Genomic DNA, 19,951 nt, shown 5'->3' on the forward strand with positions numbered 1-19,951 from the left:
ATGCGGTCCATGCCACCTGGCTGGGGGGGAGGAGGGGATATGGGCAATGATGACATGTCGTCGTTCACCCCCCCCCCCCCCCCCCCCCCCCCACCAGGCTGTAATGTTTTCCGATCATCCAGCGATGTTGGCCGCCGTGGCGGCAGCCGATAATGTCCATGTTGCCCTGGATGAGGAGGAGGAGGAGGAGGAGCGTGCCAGAGAGGCGGCGCAGGCTGCCGCAGAGGGGCAGGCGGCAGCCGCCCAGGCTGGAGGGACACCTGACCGACAGGACGAGGAGGGGGAGGAGGACGTCGCGGGCCCACGGCAACGGAGGTACCTGAGGGCGCCCCGTGTGTACCGGCCCCGGCAGTCATACCAGGACCTCACGGACCGGGAATGCAGGAGGAGACTCCGGATGAGGCGGGAAACCGTGGCACACATCTGCCACCTGCTGGCACACCTGTCACCGCGTGGCACTGGCGGGGGACACCCTCTCCCCATGTCCGTCAAGGTTACGGTTGCCCTGAACCTTTATGCAACGAGGTCATTCCTGGCACCGAGTGGGGACCTGTCCGGCATATCGCAGACATTGGTGCATCCGGGCAGTAACAGATGCCCTATATGCCATGGCGCACCGCTACATCCGCTTCCCTGTGGACCGGGCCAGCCAAGATGCCTGGGCTGTGGGCTTCTCTGCCGTGGCCGGGTTCCCCATGGTCCAGGGCGCGATCGATGGGATGCACGTCGCCGAGCGGCCACCTGCAGATAACAGGGCCGTGTTCACCAATAGGAAGGGGACCTATTCGATGAACATACAGGTGGTCTGCGACCACCGCATGATGATCCTGCAAGTCTGCGCCCTTTACCCAGGCAGTGTACACGACTCATGCGTGTTGTCGCGGTCATCCATCCCCGGCATGTACGAGGGACGCCATCCCCGGCTGAGGGGCTGGTTGCTGGGCGACAGGGGCTACCCATTGCGATCGTGGCTGATAACGCCTGTACGGAGGCCACGCAAAGAGGCGGAGAACCGCTACAATGATGCCCATGTAGCGACAAGGGGAGTGATAGAGAGGTGCTTTGGCGTGCTGGAGATGCGTTTCAGGTGCCTGGACCTCTCTGGGGGCGCCCTCCAGTATCGGTCAGATAGGGTCGGCCGCATCATTGTGGTGTGCTGCGTCCTGCACAACATAGCCCAACAGAGGGGCGATGTGCCGCAGGCAGAGGAGGGCGGAGTGGAGGAGCAGCAGGAAGAGGCGCAGTCCTCCCCAGATGAGGGGGATGGGGGCAATGGTCAGGGCAGACGGGCTAGACACGGGCGGGTGGCTGTCCACCGTTACCAGCTGGGCCAGCGGGCACGGGACAGGCTGATAGACGCCCGCTTCACTGACTAGATGGGCATGGGAATCGGGTAGTATGGCCACAGACCGCACACCATGGCAACAGCCGACCACCCACACCCCCCACCCATCCACCCACCCAGCACCCTCACCCCCCTCCCCAACCCCCCCCCCCCCCCCCCCACCCCCCCCCCCCCCCCCCCCCACCCCCCCCCCCCCCCACCCCCCCATTGCCGATCCACCTGCGGCACAACGGCCGGGCTCACGCAGTTGCGGGTGGACGCGTGTCTATTGCAGGCCATGGAGGATGATGACAACCCGCCCTGCGGTGAGCTCCTGGCTTCACATATTTTAAGTCCACAGTACCACAGTACATGGTGGTACTGTGGCCATGTGACCCATGGCCACAGTACCACCATCCACCCGGACCATCCCTGCATGCGGCTGTGACACTGCAGCGCACGGTCCCGTCCTCTGCCCGGGGGGATGTTGATGACGGCCCAGGGGGAAGGGGGCAGACTCACCTGGGGTTGAGGTAAGACCACCCCTCACACACACACTTGCGCTCAACGTACATGACACCCCCGCACGCTTTGGACAGAGCACAAAGGCAGCTTCTGTAGGTGTAACATTGACTTTAATAACCAAAGGAGTTCATGCACGTGCCCTAGCCCCTAAAACTCATCTGTGCCCTGCGCCCGTGCCAACTTACTCAGTGTCTAATTGTTTGGCCTTACGGGCCCTTTGACTACGTCTACGTGGTTCCCCAGACGGTACAGCAGAACTGGATGTGGACTCCTGTGATTCCTGCCCTCTGACACTGGATCCCTTTGGCGGCCGTTTCCTGGGGCGTCCTGGCCTAGATGGGCCAGGCTGCGGCCCAGGCGACTGGGATGGCGAGCTGCCAGCGTGTCCTGCCCGTTGCCCACCTGATGCACCTGGGAATGCCTCCAATGCCGCACAGCTTCAACGATAGCTTGGGCCTCCCTCTTTTTCGACGGATGAGTGCCGAATTTCAGAGGCATGAAGGGTGCGAGCACCCTTTTTTTCTTTTTTTCTCTTCCCCTTTTTTTTTCAAAAAAGAAGAATGTCAGATTGATGAAGGGCAGGAGGGTGAAGGGGGAGAGAGGAGAAAAGAAAGAAGATAAAAAACAATAAGCCGCTAAAGGATGCGAAGAGCAGTGTCGAAGAAAGGAGGAAACGCGGGTTCGCCGCCGAAGGAGAAGACTAGCAAAAGTGTTGACATGTTGGCGGAAGCTGAACTGCAAGGCGGGGCCGCACGACTTACGGTGGAGAAGATGACCGAGGTGATGGCGGTGGAGCTGGAAAAACATTTGGTGAGGCACATGGAGGCCTTGAGGAAAGAGATGGCGGTCGTGTTGAGGTCATTGTTGGAGGAGGCAATCGGCCTGATGAGGGTGGAGGTGGCAAAGGCATCGGCCGAGGTGAGAGAGCCGGGCGAGAAGATGAAGGAGGTGGAGGAGGCCGTGTCACGACACAGCGACCAGGTCACCTCGATGGGGGACGAGCTGCGGAGGGTGGTGGAGGTTAACAGCGGACTCCGAGCAAAGCTGGAAGACTTGGAAAACCGCTCAAGGCGGCACAATTTGAGAATTGTGGGCTTGCCCGAAGGGACAGAGGGCCCAAGGCCAACGCAATACTTCGCTGAGAAGTTGGCGGAGCTGATGGGGGAGGGTGAGAGCCCCACCCTGTACGAGCTAGACCGAGCTCATCGGTCATTAAGGCCGAAGCCCAAAGTGAACGAGCCGCCAAGGGCAGTAATTATCTGCTTCCATAAGTTTTGCATGAAGGAGAAGGTATTAAGCTGGGCGAAGCAGGAGCGTGAGGTGCTGTGGGATGGTACTGCGGTTCGGATCTACCAGGACTCGACGGTGGAGTTGGCAAAAAGGCGAGCGGCGTTTGGGCGAGTGAAGGCGGCTTTGTCCAAGAAGGGGGTGCAATTTGGTGTGGTGTACCCGAAGTTGAGAGTAACCTATAACGCCAAAGACTCTTATTTTGAGACAGCGGAGGCAGCTGAGGCGTTCGTGAGGGCAGAAGGCTTGGGACAGACGTGAAGAGTGGAACAGGAAGAGACTGTGGACTGTGTTTGTGCGGCTGGAAAATGTACAAATGTTACAACTTTCTTTTTACTGATTTGTATTGAAATTTACTTCTCTTTGCATTGTTACAGAGTTCAAGTTAATGGCCTTCTGTGTTGCGATGGTTAAATGTTATGTTAGTGAATTGTAGGGGTTGGATTGTTGGGTTTGTTTTGGTGTTTCTTTCTCTGGGACTGGGTGGAAGGGGGCGAGAGGTCTTGGCAGGGGGTGCCACCCACGCTAGCTAACTAAAGTCAGTTAGTGAACGGGGGTGAGGTGAGAAGAGGATTGCGGCGTTGGAGCTTGGATAGCAGGCTTCAATGGGCCTACGAGGCAAGCAAGAGGGGGTGGAAGGATGGATGTTGAACAAGTTCAAGACGAATGATCGCTACCAGACGGGTGAGCCCAACAGAAACAAAGCCACTTCTTCTACCCAGCCACGCAAGATCCGAACAAAGGCCTTGTTCATCTGCATAGAGCCAGTTGCCCTGAAGTTAAGATTAGGTTATTGTAGTTGTTAGGTGTAGTTTAACTTGTAATGTTTTATGTTGCATGTCAAAGTAATCCTCGTGTGTAAATAAACTTTATCTTTGAACTGACTAACTGGTTGTTTGGTTTTTGATCGATATCCAGTAAAGCCTTGTGGTGGTATCATTTGATACCTGGAGCCTCTGAAAAGCAATATTATCATTAATAACTTAATTTGGCAACATTATTGCTGGCGATTGGCAACAATGGCCTCACTTTTTTATTACCCTTGTAGCTTCTCATAAACCTCTGAGAACTTCTCTGTTCCTTGATCTGCTGTCCATTTCCCCACTTACTTCACCCCACTGTGAGGAGCGATTGCCTACAACTGTCTTGGCTCTAAGCTCTGGAATTCTCCCTTAAATCTCACTGGCCAGGATCTGAGGAGCAGCAATCATTGCCGGTTTGCTGCCCTGCTTGATCTTTGCCCCACCTCCCCACTTCCTGCTGTGTCTTCCAAGTCCAACGTTACCAGAAATTTGGATTGTCCCTCGGAGAACTCTGTCAGATTGCAACAGAGTTGCAATCAGGATATGTCACCTTTTTACGGCATGTCTCTGAAGGGCAGAAAGCATTCTGAAGGGAGAGGGTAAAAAGCCCCAGGTCGTAGTATACGTAGGCACTAACGACATAGGCATGAAGAGCGATGAGGTCCTGCAGGAGTTTAGTAGGTTCGGCAGTAAGCACAAAAACAGGACCTCCAGGGTTGTAATCTCAGGATTACTCCCTGTGCCAGTGAGGCTGGAAATAGGAGGATAGTGCAGCTAAATATGTGGCTGAATTGGTGATGTGGGAGGGAGGGTTTCAGATTTCTGGACCATTGGGATTTCTTCCAGGGCAGCTGGGACCTGTACATGAAGGACGGGTTGCATCTAAACTGGAGAGGCACTAATATTCTGGCTGGGAGGTTTGCTAGAGTTGCCCGGCAGGATTTAAACGAGAATGGCAGGGGTGTGGGAACGAGAGCGTTAGCTTAGAAGGTTTAATAACTGAAGGGGAAATAGAGAACAAAAATAAGAGAACAGCAACATCACCCTGTCTCTAGAAACGCAGAGGTCTAAAGTGTATTTGTTTCAACGCCTGAAATATAGCAGATAAGGCAGATGAACTTAGAGCACTGATTAGTACTTGGAACTATGATGTTGTGGCTATCACTGAAACGTGGTTAAAGGAAGGGCAGGATTGGCAGCTGAATGTTGGAGAATACATATGCTTCAGGAGAGATAGAGGGGGATGTAAAAGGGGTGGGGGAGTAGCAGTACTGGTTAAGGAAAATATTATAGCCGTACTGAGGGAGGACACCTCAGAGGGCTCATACAATGAGGCAATCTGGGTATAGCTCAGGAACAGGAAGGGAGCAATCACAATGTTGGGAGTTTATTACAGGCCCCCCAGTAGCCAGCGAGAGATAGAGGAGCAGATAGGTAGAGAGATTTTTGATAGGTGCAAAGGTAACAGGTTGTTGTGTTAGGGGATTTTAACTTCCCCTATATTGACTGGGACTCACTTAGTGCTAGGGGCTTGGATGGGGCAAAGTTTGGCTTCTCGATGCAATAAATAGATAGTTTAACTAGAGAAGAGGCAGTACTGGACCTGGTATTGGGGAATGGGCCTGGTCAGGTGATTGAGGTTTCAGTAGGGGAACATTTTGGGAATAGTGACCACAATTCTGTAAGTTTTAGGGTACTTTTGGTCATGGATGAGGGTAACCCTCTGGTTTAGGTGCTAAACTGGGGAAAGGCAAATTACGATAATTTGCCTTTCCCCAAAGGAATTCCCCAAGGGAATTGAAGAATCTGGATTGGGAGCGGCTATTGGACATTGGATATTGGACAAATCAATATTGGACATGTGGGAGTCTTTCAAGCGACAGTTGATTAGGATTCAGGAAAATCACGTTCCTGAGAGAACGAAGGATAAGTATGGGAAGTTTAAGGGGCCTTGGGTAACGAGAGATATTGTGAACTTTGTCAAAAAGAAAAAGGAGGCTTTTGTACGGTCTAGAAGGGTGGGGACAGTCAAAACCCTTGAGGAGTATAAAGAAAGTAGGAAGGCACTTAAGGGGGAAATTAGGAGGGGTCATGAAAAGTCATTGGCAAGTAGGATTAAGGAGAATATGTAAAAAGCAAGAGGGTGACCAGAGAAAGGATTGGACCACTTAAGGACAGTGGGGGGAATCTGTATTGAGCTAGAGGAAATGGACGAGGTACTAAATGAGTACTTTGCATCAGTGTTCACCAAAGAAAAGGACTTTGTGGAAGATGATTCTTGGGTAGGGTGTATGGACAATCTGGGTCACGTTGACATCAAGAAGGAGGAGGGTGTTTTAAAAGACATTAAGGTGGATAAGTCTCCTGGGCCTGATGGGATTTACCCAGAATACTGAGGGAAGCAAGGGAGGAAATTTCTAGGGCCTTGGCTGACATCTTTGTATCCTCATTGGCTACAGGTGAAGTCCCAGAGGACTGGCGAATAGCTAATATGGTACCGCTGTTTAAGAAAGGTAGCAGGGATAATCCTAGAAACTATAGGCCGGTGAGCCTCACGTTGATAGTAGGTAAATTATTGGAGAGAATTATCAGGGTCAGGATTTATACCCATTTGGAAACAAATGGGCTCATTTGCGATAGACAGCATAGTTTTGTGAAGGGGAGGTCGTGCCTCACCTTTTTTGAGGTGGCAAAGATGATTGATGAGGGGACGGTGGATGTTGTTTACATGGACTTCAATAAAACCTTTTGACAAGGTGCCTCAGACTGGTACAAAAGATGAAGTCACACGGGATCAGAGGTGAGATGGCAAGCTGGATACAGAACTGGCTTGGTCACAGAAGGCAAAAGGTAGCAGTAGAAGGGTGTTTTTCTGAATGGAGCTCGTAACTAGGTGTTCCCAGGGACCTGTGCTGGGGCCTCTGTTGTTTGTAGTATACATAAATGATTTGGAGGAAAATGTAGCTGGTCTGATTAGTAAGTTTGCGGATGACACCAAGGTTGGTGTTGAAGATTGTCACAACAACACAGCAGCACATAAATAGGTTGGAGACTTGGGCAGAGAAATGGCAAATGGAGTTTAGAACATAGAACATACAGTACAGATGGAGGCCATTCGGCCCATCGAGTCTGCACCGACCCACTTAAGCCCTCACTTCCACCCTATCCCGGTAACCCAGTAACCCCTCCTCACCTTTTTGGTCACTAAAGGCAATTTATCATGGCCAATCCCCCTAACCTGCACGTCTTTGGACTGTGGGAGGAAACCGGAGCACCCGGAGGAAACCCACGCAGACACAGGGAGAACGTGCAGACTCCGCACAGACAGTGACCCAGCAGGAAATCAAACCTAGGACCCTGGCGCTGTGAAGCCACAGTGCTATCCACTTGTGCTACCGTGCTGCCCTTTAATCTGGACAAATATGAGGTAATGCATTTTGGTAGGTCTAACATAGAGAGGAAGTATACAATAAATGACAAAACTCTTAGGAATATAGAAAGTCAGAGAGATCTGGGCGTACAGGTCCACAGATCTTTGAAAGTGATAACACAAATGGACATGGTAGTCAAAAAAGCATACGGAATGCTTGCCTTCATTGGACAGGGCATCGAGTATAAAAACGGGCAAGTCTTGCTACAGTTGTATAGAACCTTGGTAAGGCTGCACTTGGAATATTGTGCACAATTCTAGTTGCTACACTACCAGAAGGATGTGAAGGCTTTGGAGAGGGTGCAGAGGAGATTTACCAGGATGTTGCCTTGTCTGAGGGTGTTGGCTATGCGGTGAGACTGAATAGACACAAACTGTTGTCATTAGAACGACGGAGGTTGAGGGGCAATCTGATAGAGGTCTACAAGATTATGAAAGGCATAGATAAAGTGGATGGGCAGGCACTCTTTCCCAGGGTGAGAGGTCAGTCACTAGGGGACATGGGTTTAAGATACGTGCGGCAAAGTTTAGAGGAGATGTGCGAGGCATGTCTTTTACACAAGAGGGTGGAACTGTCCAAACCTTCTGACTCTAACTCAGTTGGAGACATTCCTGGAGAGTCCTGGGGAGCAGGGGAATTGTTCATCAGAAGTTGAAATCTCCTGGGAAGTTCCCCATGGAGGTCAGCGCGTTGGAACTTGTGTGGATTCCTGACACACATCTTGGACCATACGTCAAGTTTCCAATGATTTAGAGACCAGAAGATCTGGGTCTATGACTCACCAACTTAAGATCCTCCTTACTACCTATCTCTGGGCCACTCTTTTCATCCTAATGTGTCTTTCTTCAGCTTTGTATGAATTCTGTCTGTCTGATTTACAGTGATGATGAACATCATTAATGGAGTGATTATTACAGTGCCTTTTCCAACCGTGGGACATTCCAAAACGTTTTACAGCCATTGAAGTATTTCTGAAGTGGAATCACTGTTATAATGTAGAAAATGCAAGATCTGCCGGACAATCAAATAGTCTGCATCCTTCTGGTCCCAACAACATCGCCGTGATCGGTGGTGACTCAATGCAGTCCTGTCAGTGGCTAATGTTGAGGAGCTATCGAGCGAGATGGGGACGGGTTGAGGGGTGTGGGCGCAGGAGTGAGTAGGCCAGGAGAGATGGTCTCCAATGGGCCCAGGTGCGCCGCAAAGGAGGAACCCTGCTTTCCTGCCAATAGTTTGAGAGTGAGACCTAGCAGTCTTTAAAGTTAACTCCAGCTTCTGCCCGCAGCAGAAAACTTGCGGCGGGGCAGGAAGAGGCCCAAAGTGGCCAAAGGGCAGATGGGCCAGCTTGAAAACCTCCCCAACAGATGTAAAACTGCGGTGGGGTTCGGTGGGTGCCATGAATGGCATCTGTGGCATTACACCAATTTTACACCCCATTTGCCTGCCAACCTGCACACAGGGTAAGTATAGAATTATGACTGGTTACTCTGTTATTCTCGCCATATATGCTGGTTTACCTGCTGAGTATAAACAGCATTTCCATTTTTATTTCAGATTTCCAGTGTCCACATTATTTTGCTTTTGTATCAGTGTTTATTTTCCTTGCCTTCAGAATAATAAAAGCTGATACATTTTCGCTCCTAGAGTAGGGTATTCCCTGTGAGTTTTTGGATTGCAAAGTCAGGGTCAAATGAGGATCAGAAGCCCGCAGTGTGTGGGGAGCAGTCACACCGCAGTAATTATCTCTAAATTGGCCAATTAAGGATAGTGGGTGCATTCTGGAGCCAATAGGATGCTCTCCAACACCGAAGAGGCAGCAGGCTACCTTTTCAGGTAAGAGGTGCCCTCTCTTCAACCTTTCATAGTTCTAAATTTTAAAAATAGGAACAGCAGAAGGGCCACTATTATCGAAGGTATGGCATCGAGATTCAGCTGAAGCCAAGCAGTCAGGGAGGAGCTCAAAGACTGCCTGGAGCACTGGTTCCACCAATGTGCTGCTGGGAAGGTGCCTCCGAGCAACTACATTGTTCCCTGATTGCTCCAGTCAGCCTCTGACAATAGGCCTTAGCAGGCCTTTAAATAGGCTTAATTGGCTATCTGCTGCTTCTGTGTAGTTAGAAGTCTTAGAACACCAGGATAAAGTCCAACAGGTTTGTTTGGAATCACTAGCTTTCGGAGCGCAGCTCCTTCATGTGAGGTCATCACTCACCTGACTAAGACTGGCCTTGGTCCTATGATTCTGAACCGGTTTTCAACCAGCAGATTCAAATTCCTTCCGGAAAGCAATTATATATCCAAAGCTGCCACCAAGGTGGTTTTTACTGGAACAGTATTTAAAATGAAAATGGAGAGAGACAGGCCAAAACACTTCTTTTTTTCTGTCTGTTGTCCACAGCAGTCAAACTGAAAGTGAAACTAAAAAAAACCCTTACAGCCACAGCTCAGCTCCACCCACAAAATGACATCACCAAAACCATGTGATAAGACCAAAACCTTTCTTAATGGGACACTCCCATGAAATGAAGAACAACAAACTCAGTCATCTGCATCTTAAATCAGAACCATTGAGGCAACTGAATGTATCCTGAAGGCAGCCAAGTCACCAAACTACAGTTGTACACTGTTTTATTTTTATATGGACTAATTTGGCCAAAATATTCCCATTCTATGATCTGTATTTGTGCATTTATGAACTTACAATGTGTGTGTGGGTACAAAAATTGGAGCCTATTTTATTTTTTTAAATTCATTTACAGGATCTGTGTGTCGCTGGTTAGGCCAGCATTTATTACCCATCCCTAACTGCCCTTCAGAAGGTGGTGGTGAGTTGCCTTCTTGATCTGCTGCAGTCCTTGAGGTGTAGGTGCACCCACTGTGCTGTTAGGGAGGAAGTTCAAGGATGTTGCCCCAGTGACCGTGAAGGAACGGCGATATATTTCCAAGTCAGCGTGGTGACTGACTTGCAGGGGAACCTCCAGGTGGTGGGATTCCCAGGTATCTGCTGCTCTTGTCCTGCTAGATGGTAATGGTTGTGGGTTTGGAAGGTGTTGTCTAAGGAGCCTTGGTGAGCTAATGCAGTGAATCTTGTAGATGGTACACACGGCTGCCACTGTACGTAGGTGGTGGAGAGTTTGAATGTTTGTAGAAGGGGGAGCAATCACGCAAGCTGCTTTGTCCTGGATGGTGATGAGGTTCTTGTGTATTGTTGGAGCTGCGCTCATCCAGGCAAGTGGAAAGTATTCCATTACACTCCTGACTTGTGCGTTGTAGATGGTGGACAGGCTTTGGGGGGGGTCAGGAGGTGGGTTACTCACCGTAGGATTCATAACTTTTGACCTGCCCTGGTAGCCACAGTATGATGTGGCTAATCCAGTTCAGTTTCTGATCAATGGTAACCCCCAGGATGTTGATGGTGGGGGATGCAGTGATGGGAATGCCATTGAATGTCAAGGTGCGGTGGATCGATCCTCTCTTGTAGGAGATGATCATTGCCTGGCACTTGTGTGGCACGAATGTAACTTGCCACTTGTTAGCCCAAGCCTGGATATTGTTCAGGCCTTGCTGTGTTTGAACATGATGTAGAGATGCCAGCGTTGGACTGAGGTGAGCACAGTAAGAAGTCTTACAACACCAGGTTAAAGTCCCACAGGTTTGTTTCGATGTCACTAGCTTTCGGAGCGCTTTCCTCCTGAGGAAGGAGCAGCACTCCGAAAGCTAGTGACATCGAAACAAACCTGTGGGACTTTAACCTGGTGTTGTAAGACTTCTTACTGTATTTGGACATGTACTGCTTCATTATCTGAGGAGTCACAAATGCTGCTGAACATTGTACAGTCATCTGCAAACATCCCCACTTCTGACCTTATGATGGAAGGGAGGTCATTGATGAAGCAGCTGAAGATGGTTGGGCCTAGGGCACTACTCTGAGGAATTCCTGCAGTGATGTCCTGGACTTGAGATGATTGAGTATTATTTTACCTTGATTGGTTTAAGTATAATAAAGCTAACCTCTTCTTTATCAAACTTTAAACCTGTCCTACTGGTTCTTTTAATGATCACATGGTGTAAACAGTTAAGTTTACAATGAATTGATAAGTTTATCATTTTCAAACAAGACAACCTGTTGAGGGCAAAACGTGGAGCCATTCGATCCCTCCTCACCTCGTTGTAACATTGCAATTTCAGAAGAACAGTGGCTCTGGCAATTAGCAGACTTGCAATCAAGTCTATCACACCAGCAGGGCAGAGCAAGTAGAATTTTATCCATTTGAAATTCAATCAGAGCAATTTTGGCTTTGCACTTACATAAAACATGTGGATTATAAATTGATTGTGAGGATCTGAACCAAAGTAGAGTGAACTCGTTCATCTTTGTTCTGCTGTCAGTTGGACTCAACAAAGAACAAAGAACAAAGAAATGTACAGCACAGGAACAGGCCCTTCGGCCCTCCAAGCCCGTGCCGACCATGCTGTCCGACTAAACTACAATCTTCTACACTTCCTGGGTCCGTATCCTTCTATTCCCATCCTATTCATGTATTTGTCAAGATGCCCCTTAAATGTCCCTATCGTCCCTGCTTCCACCACCTCCTCCGGTAGCGAGTTCCAGGCACCCACTACCCTCTATGTAAAAAACTTGCCTCGTACATCTACTCTAAACCTTGCCCCTCTCACCTTAAACCTATGCCCCCTAGTAATTTACCCCTCTACCCTGGGGAAAAGCCTCTGACTATCCACTCTGTCTATGCCCCTCATAATTTTGTATACCTCTATCAGGTCTCCCCTCAAGCTCCTTCGTTCCAGTGAGAACAAACCGAGTTTATTCAACCGCTCCTCATAGCTAATGCCCTCCATACCAGGCAACATTCTGGTAAATCTCTTCTGCACCCTCTCTAAAGCCTCCACATCCTTCTGGTAGTGTGGCGACCAGAATTGAACACTATACTCCAAGTGTGGCCTAACTAAGGTTCTATACAGCTGCAACATGACTTGCCAATTCTTATACTCAATGCCCCGGCCAATGAAGGCAAGCATGCCGTATGCCTTCTTGACTACCTTCTCCACCTGTGTTGCCCCTTTCAATGACCTGTGGACCTGTACTCCTAGATCTCTTTGACTTTCAATACTCTTGAGGGTTCTACCATTCACTGTATATTCCCTACCTGCATTAGACGTTCCAAAATGCATTACCTCACATTTATCCGGATTAAACTCCATCTGCCATCTCTCCGCCCAAGTCTCCAGACAATCTAAATCCTGCTGTATCCTCCGACAGTCCTCATCGCTATCCGCAATTCCACCAACCTTTGTGTCGTCTGCAAACTTACTAATCAGACCAGTTACATTTTCCTCCAAATCATTTATATATACTACAAAGAGCAAAGGTCCCAGCACTGATCCCTGTGGAACACCACTGGTCACAGCCCTCCAATTAGAAAAGCATCCCTCCATTGCTACTCTCTGCCTTCTATGGCCTAGCCAGTTCTGTATCCACCTTGCCAGCTCACCCCTGATCCCGTGTGACTTCACCTTTTGTACTAGTCTACCATGAGGGACCTTGTCAAAGGCCTTACTGAAGTCCATATAGACAACATCCACTGCCCTACCTGCATCAATCATCTTAGTGACCTCCTCGAAAAACTCTATCAAGTTAGTGAGACACGACCTCCCCTTCACAAAACCGTGCTGCCTCTCACTAATACGTCCATTTGCTTCCAAATGGGAGTAGATCCTGTCTCGAAGAATTCTCTCCAGTAATTTCCCTACCACTGAAGTAAGGCTCACCGGCCTGTAGTTCCCGGGATTATCCTTGCTACCCTTCTTAAACAGAGGAACAACATTGGCTATTCTCCAGTCCTCCGGGACATCCCCTGAAGACAGCGAGGATCCAAAGATTTCTGTCAAGGCCTCAGCAATTTCCTTTCCAGCCTCCTTCAGTATTCTGGGGTAGATCCCATCAGGCCCTGGGGACTTATCTACCTTAATATTTTTTAAGACACCCAACACCTCGTCTTTTTGGATCACAATGTGACCCAGGCTATCTACACCCCCTTCTCCAGACTCAACATCTACCAATTCCTTCTCTTTGGTGAATACTGATGCAAAGTATTCATTTAGTACCTCGCCCATTTCCTCTGGCTCCACACATAGATTCCCTTGCCTATCCTTCAGTGGGCCAACCCTTTCCCTGGCTACCCTCTTGCTTTTTATGTACGTGTAAAAAGCCTTGGGATTTTCCTTAACCCTATTTGCCAATGACTTTTCGTGACCCCTTCTAGCCCTCCTGACTCCTTGCTTAAGTTCCTTCCTACTTTCCTTCTATTCCACGCAGGCTTCGTCTGTTCCCAGCCTTTTAGCCCTGACAAATGCCTCCTTTTTCTTTTTGACGAGGCCTACAATATCACTCGTCATCCAAGGTTCCCGAAAATTGCCGTATTTATCCTTCTTCCTCACAGGAACATGCCGGTCCTGTATTCCTTTCAACTGCCACTTGAAAGCCTCCCACATGTCAGATGTTGATTTGCCCTCAAACATCCGCACCCAATCTATGTTCTTCAGTTCCCGCCTAATATTGTTATAATTAGCCTTCCCCCAATTTAGCACATTCATCCTCGGACCACTCTTATCCTTGTCCACCAGTACTTTAAAACTTACTGAATTGTGGTCACTGTTACCGAAATGCTCCCCTACTGAAACATCTACCACCTGGCCGGGCTCATTCCCCAATACCAGGTCCAGTACCGCCCCTTCCCTAGTTGGACTGTCTACATATTGTTTTAAGAAGCCCTCCTGGATGCTCCTTACAAACTCCGCCCCGTCTAAGCCCCTGGCACTAAGTGAGTCCCAGTCAATATTGGGGAAGTTGAAGTCTCCCATCACCACAACCCTGTTGTTTTTACTCTTTTCCAAAATCTGTCTACCTATCTGCTCCTCTATCTCCCGCTGGCTGTTGGGAGGCCTGTAGTATACCCCCAACATTGTGACTGCACCCTTCTTATTCCTGATCTCTACCCATATAGCCTCACTGCCCTCTGAGGTGTCCTCTCGCAGTACAGCTGTGATATTCTCCCGAACAAGCAGCGCAACTCCGCCTCCCCTTTTACATCCCCCTCTATCCCGCCTGAAACATCTAAATCCTGGAACGTTTAGCTGCCAATCCTGCCCTTCCCTCAACCAGGTCTCTGTAATGGCAACAACATCATAGTTCCAAGTACTAATCCAAGCTCTAAGTTCATCTGCCTTACCCGTAATACTCCTTGCATTAAAACATATGCACTTCAGGCCACCAGACCCGCTGTGTTCAGCAACTTCTCCCTGTCTGCTCTGCCTCAGAGCCACACTGTCCCTATTCCCTAGTTCTCCCTCAATGCTCTCACCTTCTGACCTATTGCTCCCGTGCCCACCCCCCTGCCATACTAGTTTAAACCCTCCCGTGTGACACTAGCAAACCTCGCGGCCAGGATATTTATACCTCTCCGGTTTAGATGCAACCCGTCCTTCTTATACAGGTCACACCTGCCCCGGAAGAGCTCCCAGTGGTCCAGATAATGGAAACCCTCCCTCCTACACCAGCTGTTTAGCCACGTGTTTAGCTGCTCTATCTTCCTATTTCTAGCCTCACTGGCACGTGGCACAGGGAGTAATCCCGAGATTACAACCCTCGAGGTCCTGTCTTTTAACTTTCTGCCTAGCTCCCTGAACTCCTGCTGCAGGACCTCATGCCCCTTCCTGCCTATGTCGTTAGTACCAATATGTACAACGACCTCTGCCTGTTTGCCCTCCCCCTTCAGGATGCCCTCTACCCGTTCGGAGACATCCTGGACCCTGGCACCAGGGAGGCAACATACCATCCTGGAGTCTCTTTCACGTCCACAGAAGCGCCTATCTGTGCCCCTGACTATAGAGTCCCCTATTACTATTACTCTTCTGCGCTTTGACCCTCCCTTCTGAACATCAGACTCACACACTCCTGATTGGGGCTGCACTTCTACTGCAGCTAAAATGCCATTATGAGGAGAAATGTTTACCATTGATGTATTTGTAGTGTTACTGTAGTGTTAAAAACCTGCCGAGAGCCAGGGGCAGTACAGAGGCCCAATTTTGAGGTATCTCCATAACGGTCACCCTGCCGTTTAGTGTGGTGGTCAAGCATCGACACTGACATCGAGAAGCTCGCCCAACAGTGTGGCCCGTGCCAGGAACATCAGAAGTTTCCACTGGCAACACCCCTGCACCCATGGGAATGGGCAAATTACTTTGATCTCGGCTACACATCGGTTTTGCTGGCCCTTTCCAGGGATTAATGTTCCTGATCCTGGTCGACACCCACTCCAAATGGATGGATGCTCAACGAATGCTATCAACCATCTCCAAGGCAACGATCGAGCGGCTACGATGGCATACAGGAGGTCCTCATCTCAGACAGCGGGATGGCATTCACCAGCACAGAATTTGAGAGGTTCTTGCGGGCCAACAGGATTCACCACGTCCGCACCACCTGTACCACCTGGCATCAAACAGTCTGGTTAAGCGGGTGGTCCAGATGTACAAGTGGGGGATGCAGAGGCAAACGACAGGTCCCTGGAGACGTGTTTGGCCCAGTGGTGCCATCAGAGTTGCTAATGGGGTGGCGCCTCTCCACACGCCTGAGCCTCGTGTGTCCAGACAGTGGAGGGAAGGTCCGCAGTGGACAACTGCATGCGCCACATCGGCATTTGTCGCCTGGCGACATGGTGCATGTCAGAGATTTTGACGCTGGAGTAATGTGGGTCCCAGGCAGCATGGTTATATCTGATATGGACACCGGGTTGAGAGTCTAATCAGCACCCCCGCATTGACCGACCCTCGTCCAGATGAGCCAGCACCATTGTTGTCGTCTCCATCTCCATTGGCACCAGTGCCGCCACCACAAGTCCAAGACCTGAGATGCTGGATGCAGAAGTCTCTGATTCTGACTCCAATATGGAGGCGCAGCCGCCTGCAGCTACCATGAATCAGGGCACGGATGCCGATCCGCCGGAAGCGGCGCCGCTTAGGTGCTCAACTCGAAAACAATGACCTCCCGTGCGCTACACGCCTCCAGAACCTGCATAGACAACGCCCGAGTGCCAACTCCAGGCAAATAGTACCCGAGGCCCTGCCCGACGGCCTGTCACGGCGGACGTTGTTCCGGACTTTGGGGGGAAGAGTGTTATAACCCTCCTGAGAGTCATGGGGTGTGGACTGTGAGATTCCCCGTGACCTCAGACAAATATGAGCTTCCCCAATAGAGGAGGCGGGACTTCTCCTTAACAAGGGGAGCCCAGCGGACATAAAAAACATCAACCCAGATGTGGGTCGGGGTGTGAGTTCTAGATAGTTTTGTGTGATTAAACCTTTTTGTTTTGCCTCCATCATCACTTCCTTGTGGTCACTCTGTCTGGATTCTATATGCAGCCTGGATTATATATTGCAATTTTGAGATTGGTTATTATTTGTAGGAAGGAAATGTTTACATATCTGTGATATCATCATGACAGAGACCTTCCTGTCCAGAGTATCCAAAGTTGTTGCAATAAGTTAGTCAAGTCCTCCATCTTCACTTTATGGCCTAGATTCACTTTCTAACACTTCTGCCTTTTCCTTCAGGATTTATGATGGGCGGCTGCCCATTCTCTCCATCATGGATATTGACCTGATTAAAACTATCTTCATAAAAGAGTTTTACACTTTGTTCACCAATAAGCGGGTAAGTATTGACCTAAACAGGGTTATTTGCTATTCATTGGTAACTTATTAACTGCCTAGCCCTTGTTTTCTTGATCAGAAAGTTTAAACTTGTTTTGGTGGTTCAGCTAGAATGTAACTCGATTCCCATGATTTTTCCATCTGATGTTCCAATCTCATAACGTGCAGGGCAAAGATCAGGCGGACCAAATAAAAACTGCAGGTGTTGAGGGAGAAGAGTATGTTTGATAGGGGAGACCGAATGGACTGATGCTGTGAGTTTATCTCCGATCTCTAGCTCTATCTCTCTGGGTTCAATCAAATTTCCATTGGTTGGCTGTCCCAGTTTGATCTTTGGAAGTTTGGACTGACCCATGTTGTTGAGGTAGAATAGAAGGTGTACCTTGCTCAAGCTTTATCTGACTTGTTGCCTGTAACTTGCACCCCTCACATTGGCGAGTGGAGTGTCAGGATTTCCACATCCTGATTTGTGATGCCTAGGAGAGGAATTTATTAACAGTAAAGGTACAATATCCGGTAAGATCTGTGAAGAACCCTAATCACTGATATGTTTATGGAGTTCTGGGTTAGATTGTTCCTTTTTCAAGAGGAGAAATAAAAGTGGAATGTCCGTTTACAATTTCTGACCCACTGAAAGTTATGGGAACGTCGGGTTTGAAATGTATAATTTAATTTAACAATAATGAAACAAAAACGATTTGATGCATTTGGAACACTGCAGCTGATTTATTTTTATTGTGGAGATTGGAGGGACGTGTGCAACTCGGAAAAGGATTTCTATTCGTACTCTGCATAATGCATTATAATGATGGCAATCTATTGAAATTGAATAGTTTTGTTTGTGAATAGATCACATTTCAGCAGCTCTTTGCAAACCAAATGTAACCCAATAATCAAGTCCTGGCAAGAGTTGAGTAGCTGTGTGGGTTGTACAACTGCCTCCTCCTCATCATTGTACTAATTCTCCTCCTCTTCTTCCTGCCTCCTCTTTCCTCTGCCTCCTCTTTCCTCCACCTTCTTGTACTACTGATGCAAAGTACTTGAGGCAAGCTGTTCAGCCTCTATAATTTCTGCCAGGTGAAATATTCCAGGATTTATGTGTGGTATCCCAATTATAAGCATGGAATTTATCTTATATCTCGTAGCATCAGGTGAAACTAGGGCAAGAAAACCTCCTGCTGGTTACCACCTACAACCCACCCCTCAGCTGATAAATCAGTACTTCTCCATGTTGAACACCACTTGGAGAAAGCATTGAGTGCTAGGGCACAGAATGTATTTTGGGTGGGGGCCATCAATGTCCATCACCAAGAGTGGCTCAGTAGTATAAATACTGACCAAACTGGCCAAGTCCTAAAGGACACAGCTGCCAGACTGGATCTGCGGCAGGTGGTATGGGAACCAACAAGAGGGAAAAATGTACTTGACCTCATGCTCACCAATCTCAGACGCACCTATCCATGACAGTTTTGGTAGGTGTGACCATCGCACAGTACTTGTGAAACAAGGTCCCTTTTTCACATTGAGGATACCCTCTATCATGTTGTGTGCTGCTGCCACCTTGCTAAATGCGATAGATTTCGAATAAATCTAGCAACTCAATATTGGGCATCCATGAGGCACTGTGTCATCAGCACCAGCAGAATTGCGTATAATTATAATCTATAACCTCACGGCTCAGCATATGCCCACTCTCCCGTTTCCATCAAACCAGGGGCTCACCCCTAGATCAATGAAGAATGAAGGGCATCAATGAAGGGCATGCCGGGACCAGCACCAGTCATACTAAAAATGAGGTGTGAACCTGATGAAGCTACGACACAGGACTACTTGAATGCCAAACAGCAAAAGCAGCATGCGACAGACAGAGCTAAACATTTGACCAAGTATGGCATCAAGGAGCCCAAACAAAACTGGAGTCAATGAGAGTCACTCTCCACAGTTTGGAGTCATTTCTGACAAAAAGGAATTTGGTTCTTGGAGGTCAAACATCTCATTCTGTGGACATCACAGCAGGAATTCCTCAGGGTAGTGACTTAGGCCCAACCAGCATCGAATGCTTCATCAGTGACCTTGCCCCCATCACAAGGTCAAAAGTTTGGATGTACAGTCAGCAGTGAATAATGTTCAGCCCTTTTCGCGAATCCACACATGCTGAAGTAGCTGTGGCCATATGCTCAAGACCTGGACAACATTCAGACTTGGGCTGATAAGTGGCGATGAACATTAGTGCCACACAAGTATTGGGCAATGATTATCTCCAAGCAGAGAAAATCTAACCATTGCCCCTTGGCATTCATAAAAACATTGAAAATAGGAAAAGAAACCATTCGGCCCTTCAAGCCTGCTCTGCCATTCATTATGATCATGGTTGCTCATCCAACTCCGTAGTCTAATCCCGCCGTCCCCCCATATCCTCGGATCCCCTTCGCCACAAGTGGTAAATCTAACTGCTTCTTGAAAACATATGTTTTGGCCTCAACCACTTCCTCTGGTAATGTATTCCACAGAGGCTGACCATCTCTGGGTGGATTCTCCCAAAGTGAGGCTATGTGCCGACGCCGGCGTAAAAACACTGGAGTTGCACCGTCCGGAGATTCCTCAAAAAAAAATCAGTTGATTCACTTACCTTCAATGGGCGATCAGGGACCCGGAGTAATTCACGCAGCTTTAGCTGCGGATATGGGCCCCCGCACTTCCGGTTTCGAGTCCGCGCACAGCGCCGGCCTGCAGCAGCCGCGCCCAATGCCATGGCGGACACGGACCGTGGAGGCAGCTCCGAATTGTAGGTCCCCCTGACCGGCCGCGCGCCCTTGCATTGGACCGGCCCGATCTGTGCCCTGGCCGCCCATAAG

General features: G+C 49.1%; 1 protein-coding gene across 1 annotated transcript in view; it reads left to right on the forward strand.

Moving 5' to 3' along the window:
• Window positions 1-19,951, forward strand: part of LOC140393471 (cytochrome P450 3A40-like) — a 91,096-nt gene that overhangs the window by 9,450 nt on the left and 61,695 nt on the right. Inside the window, exon 3 of the mRNA XM_072479799.1 lies at window positions 16,998-17,097. Coding sequence (XP_072335900.1) covers window positions 16,998-17,097 — 100 coding nt within the window. The remainder of the gene's footprint in view (window positions 1-16,997; window positions 17,098-19,951) is intronic.

The sequence above is a fragment of the Scyliorhinus torazame genome, chromosome 17 (assembly GCF_047496885.1).
Source record: "Scyliorhinus torazame isolate Kashiwa2021f chromosome 17, sScyTor2.1, whole genome shotgun sequence".
NCBI lineage: Eukaryota > Metazoa > Chordata > Chondrichthyes > Carcharhiniformes > Scyliorhinidae > Scyliorhinus > Scyliorhinus torazame.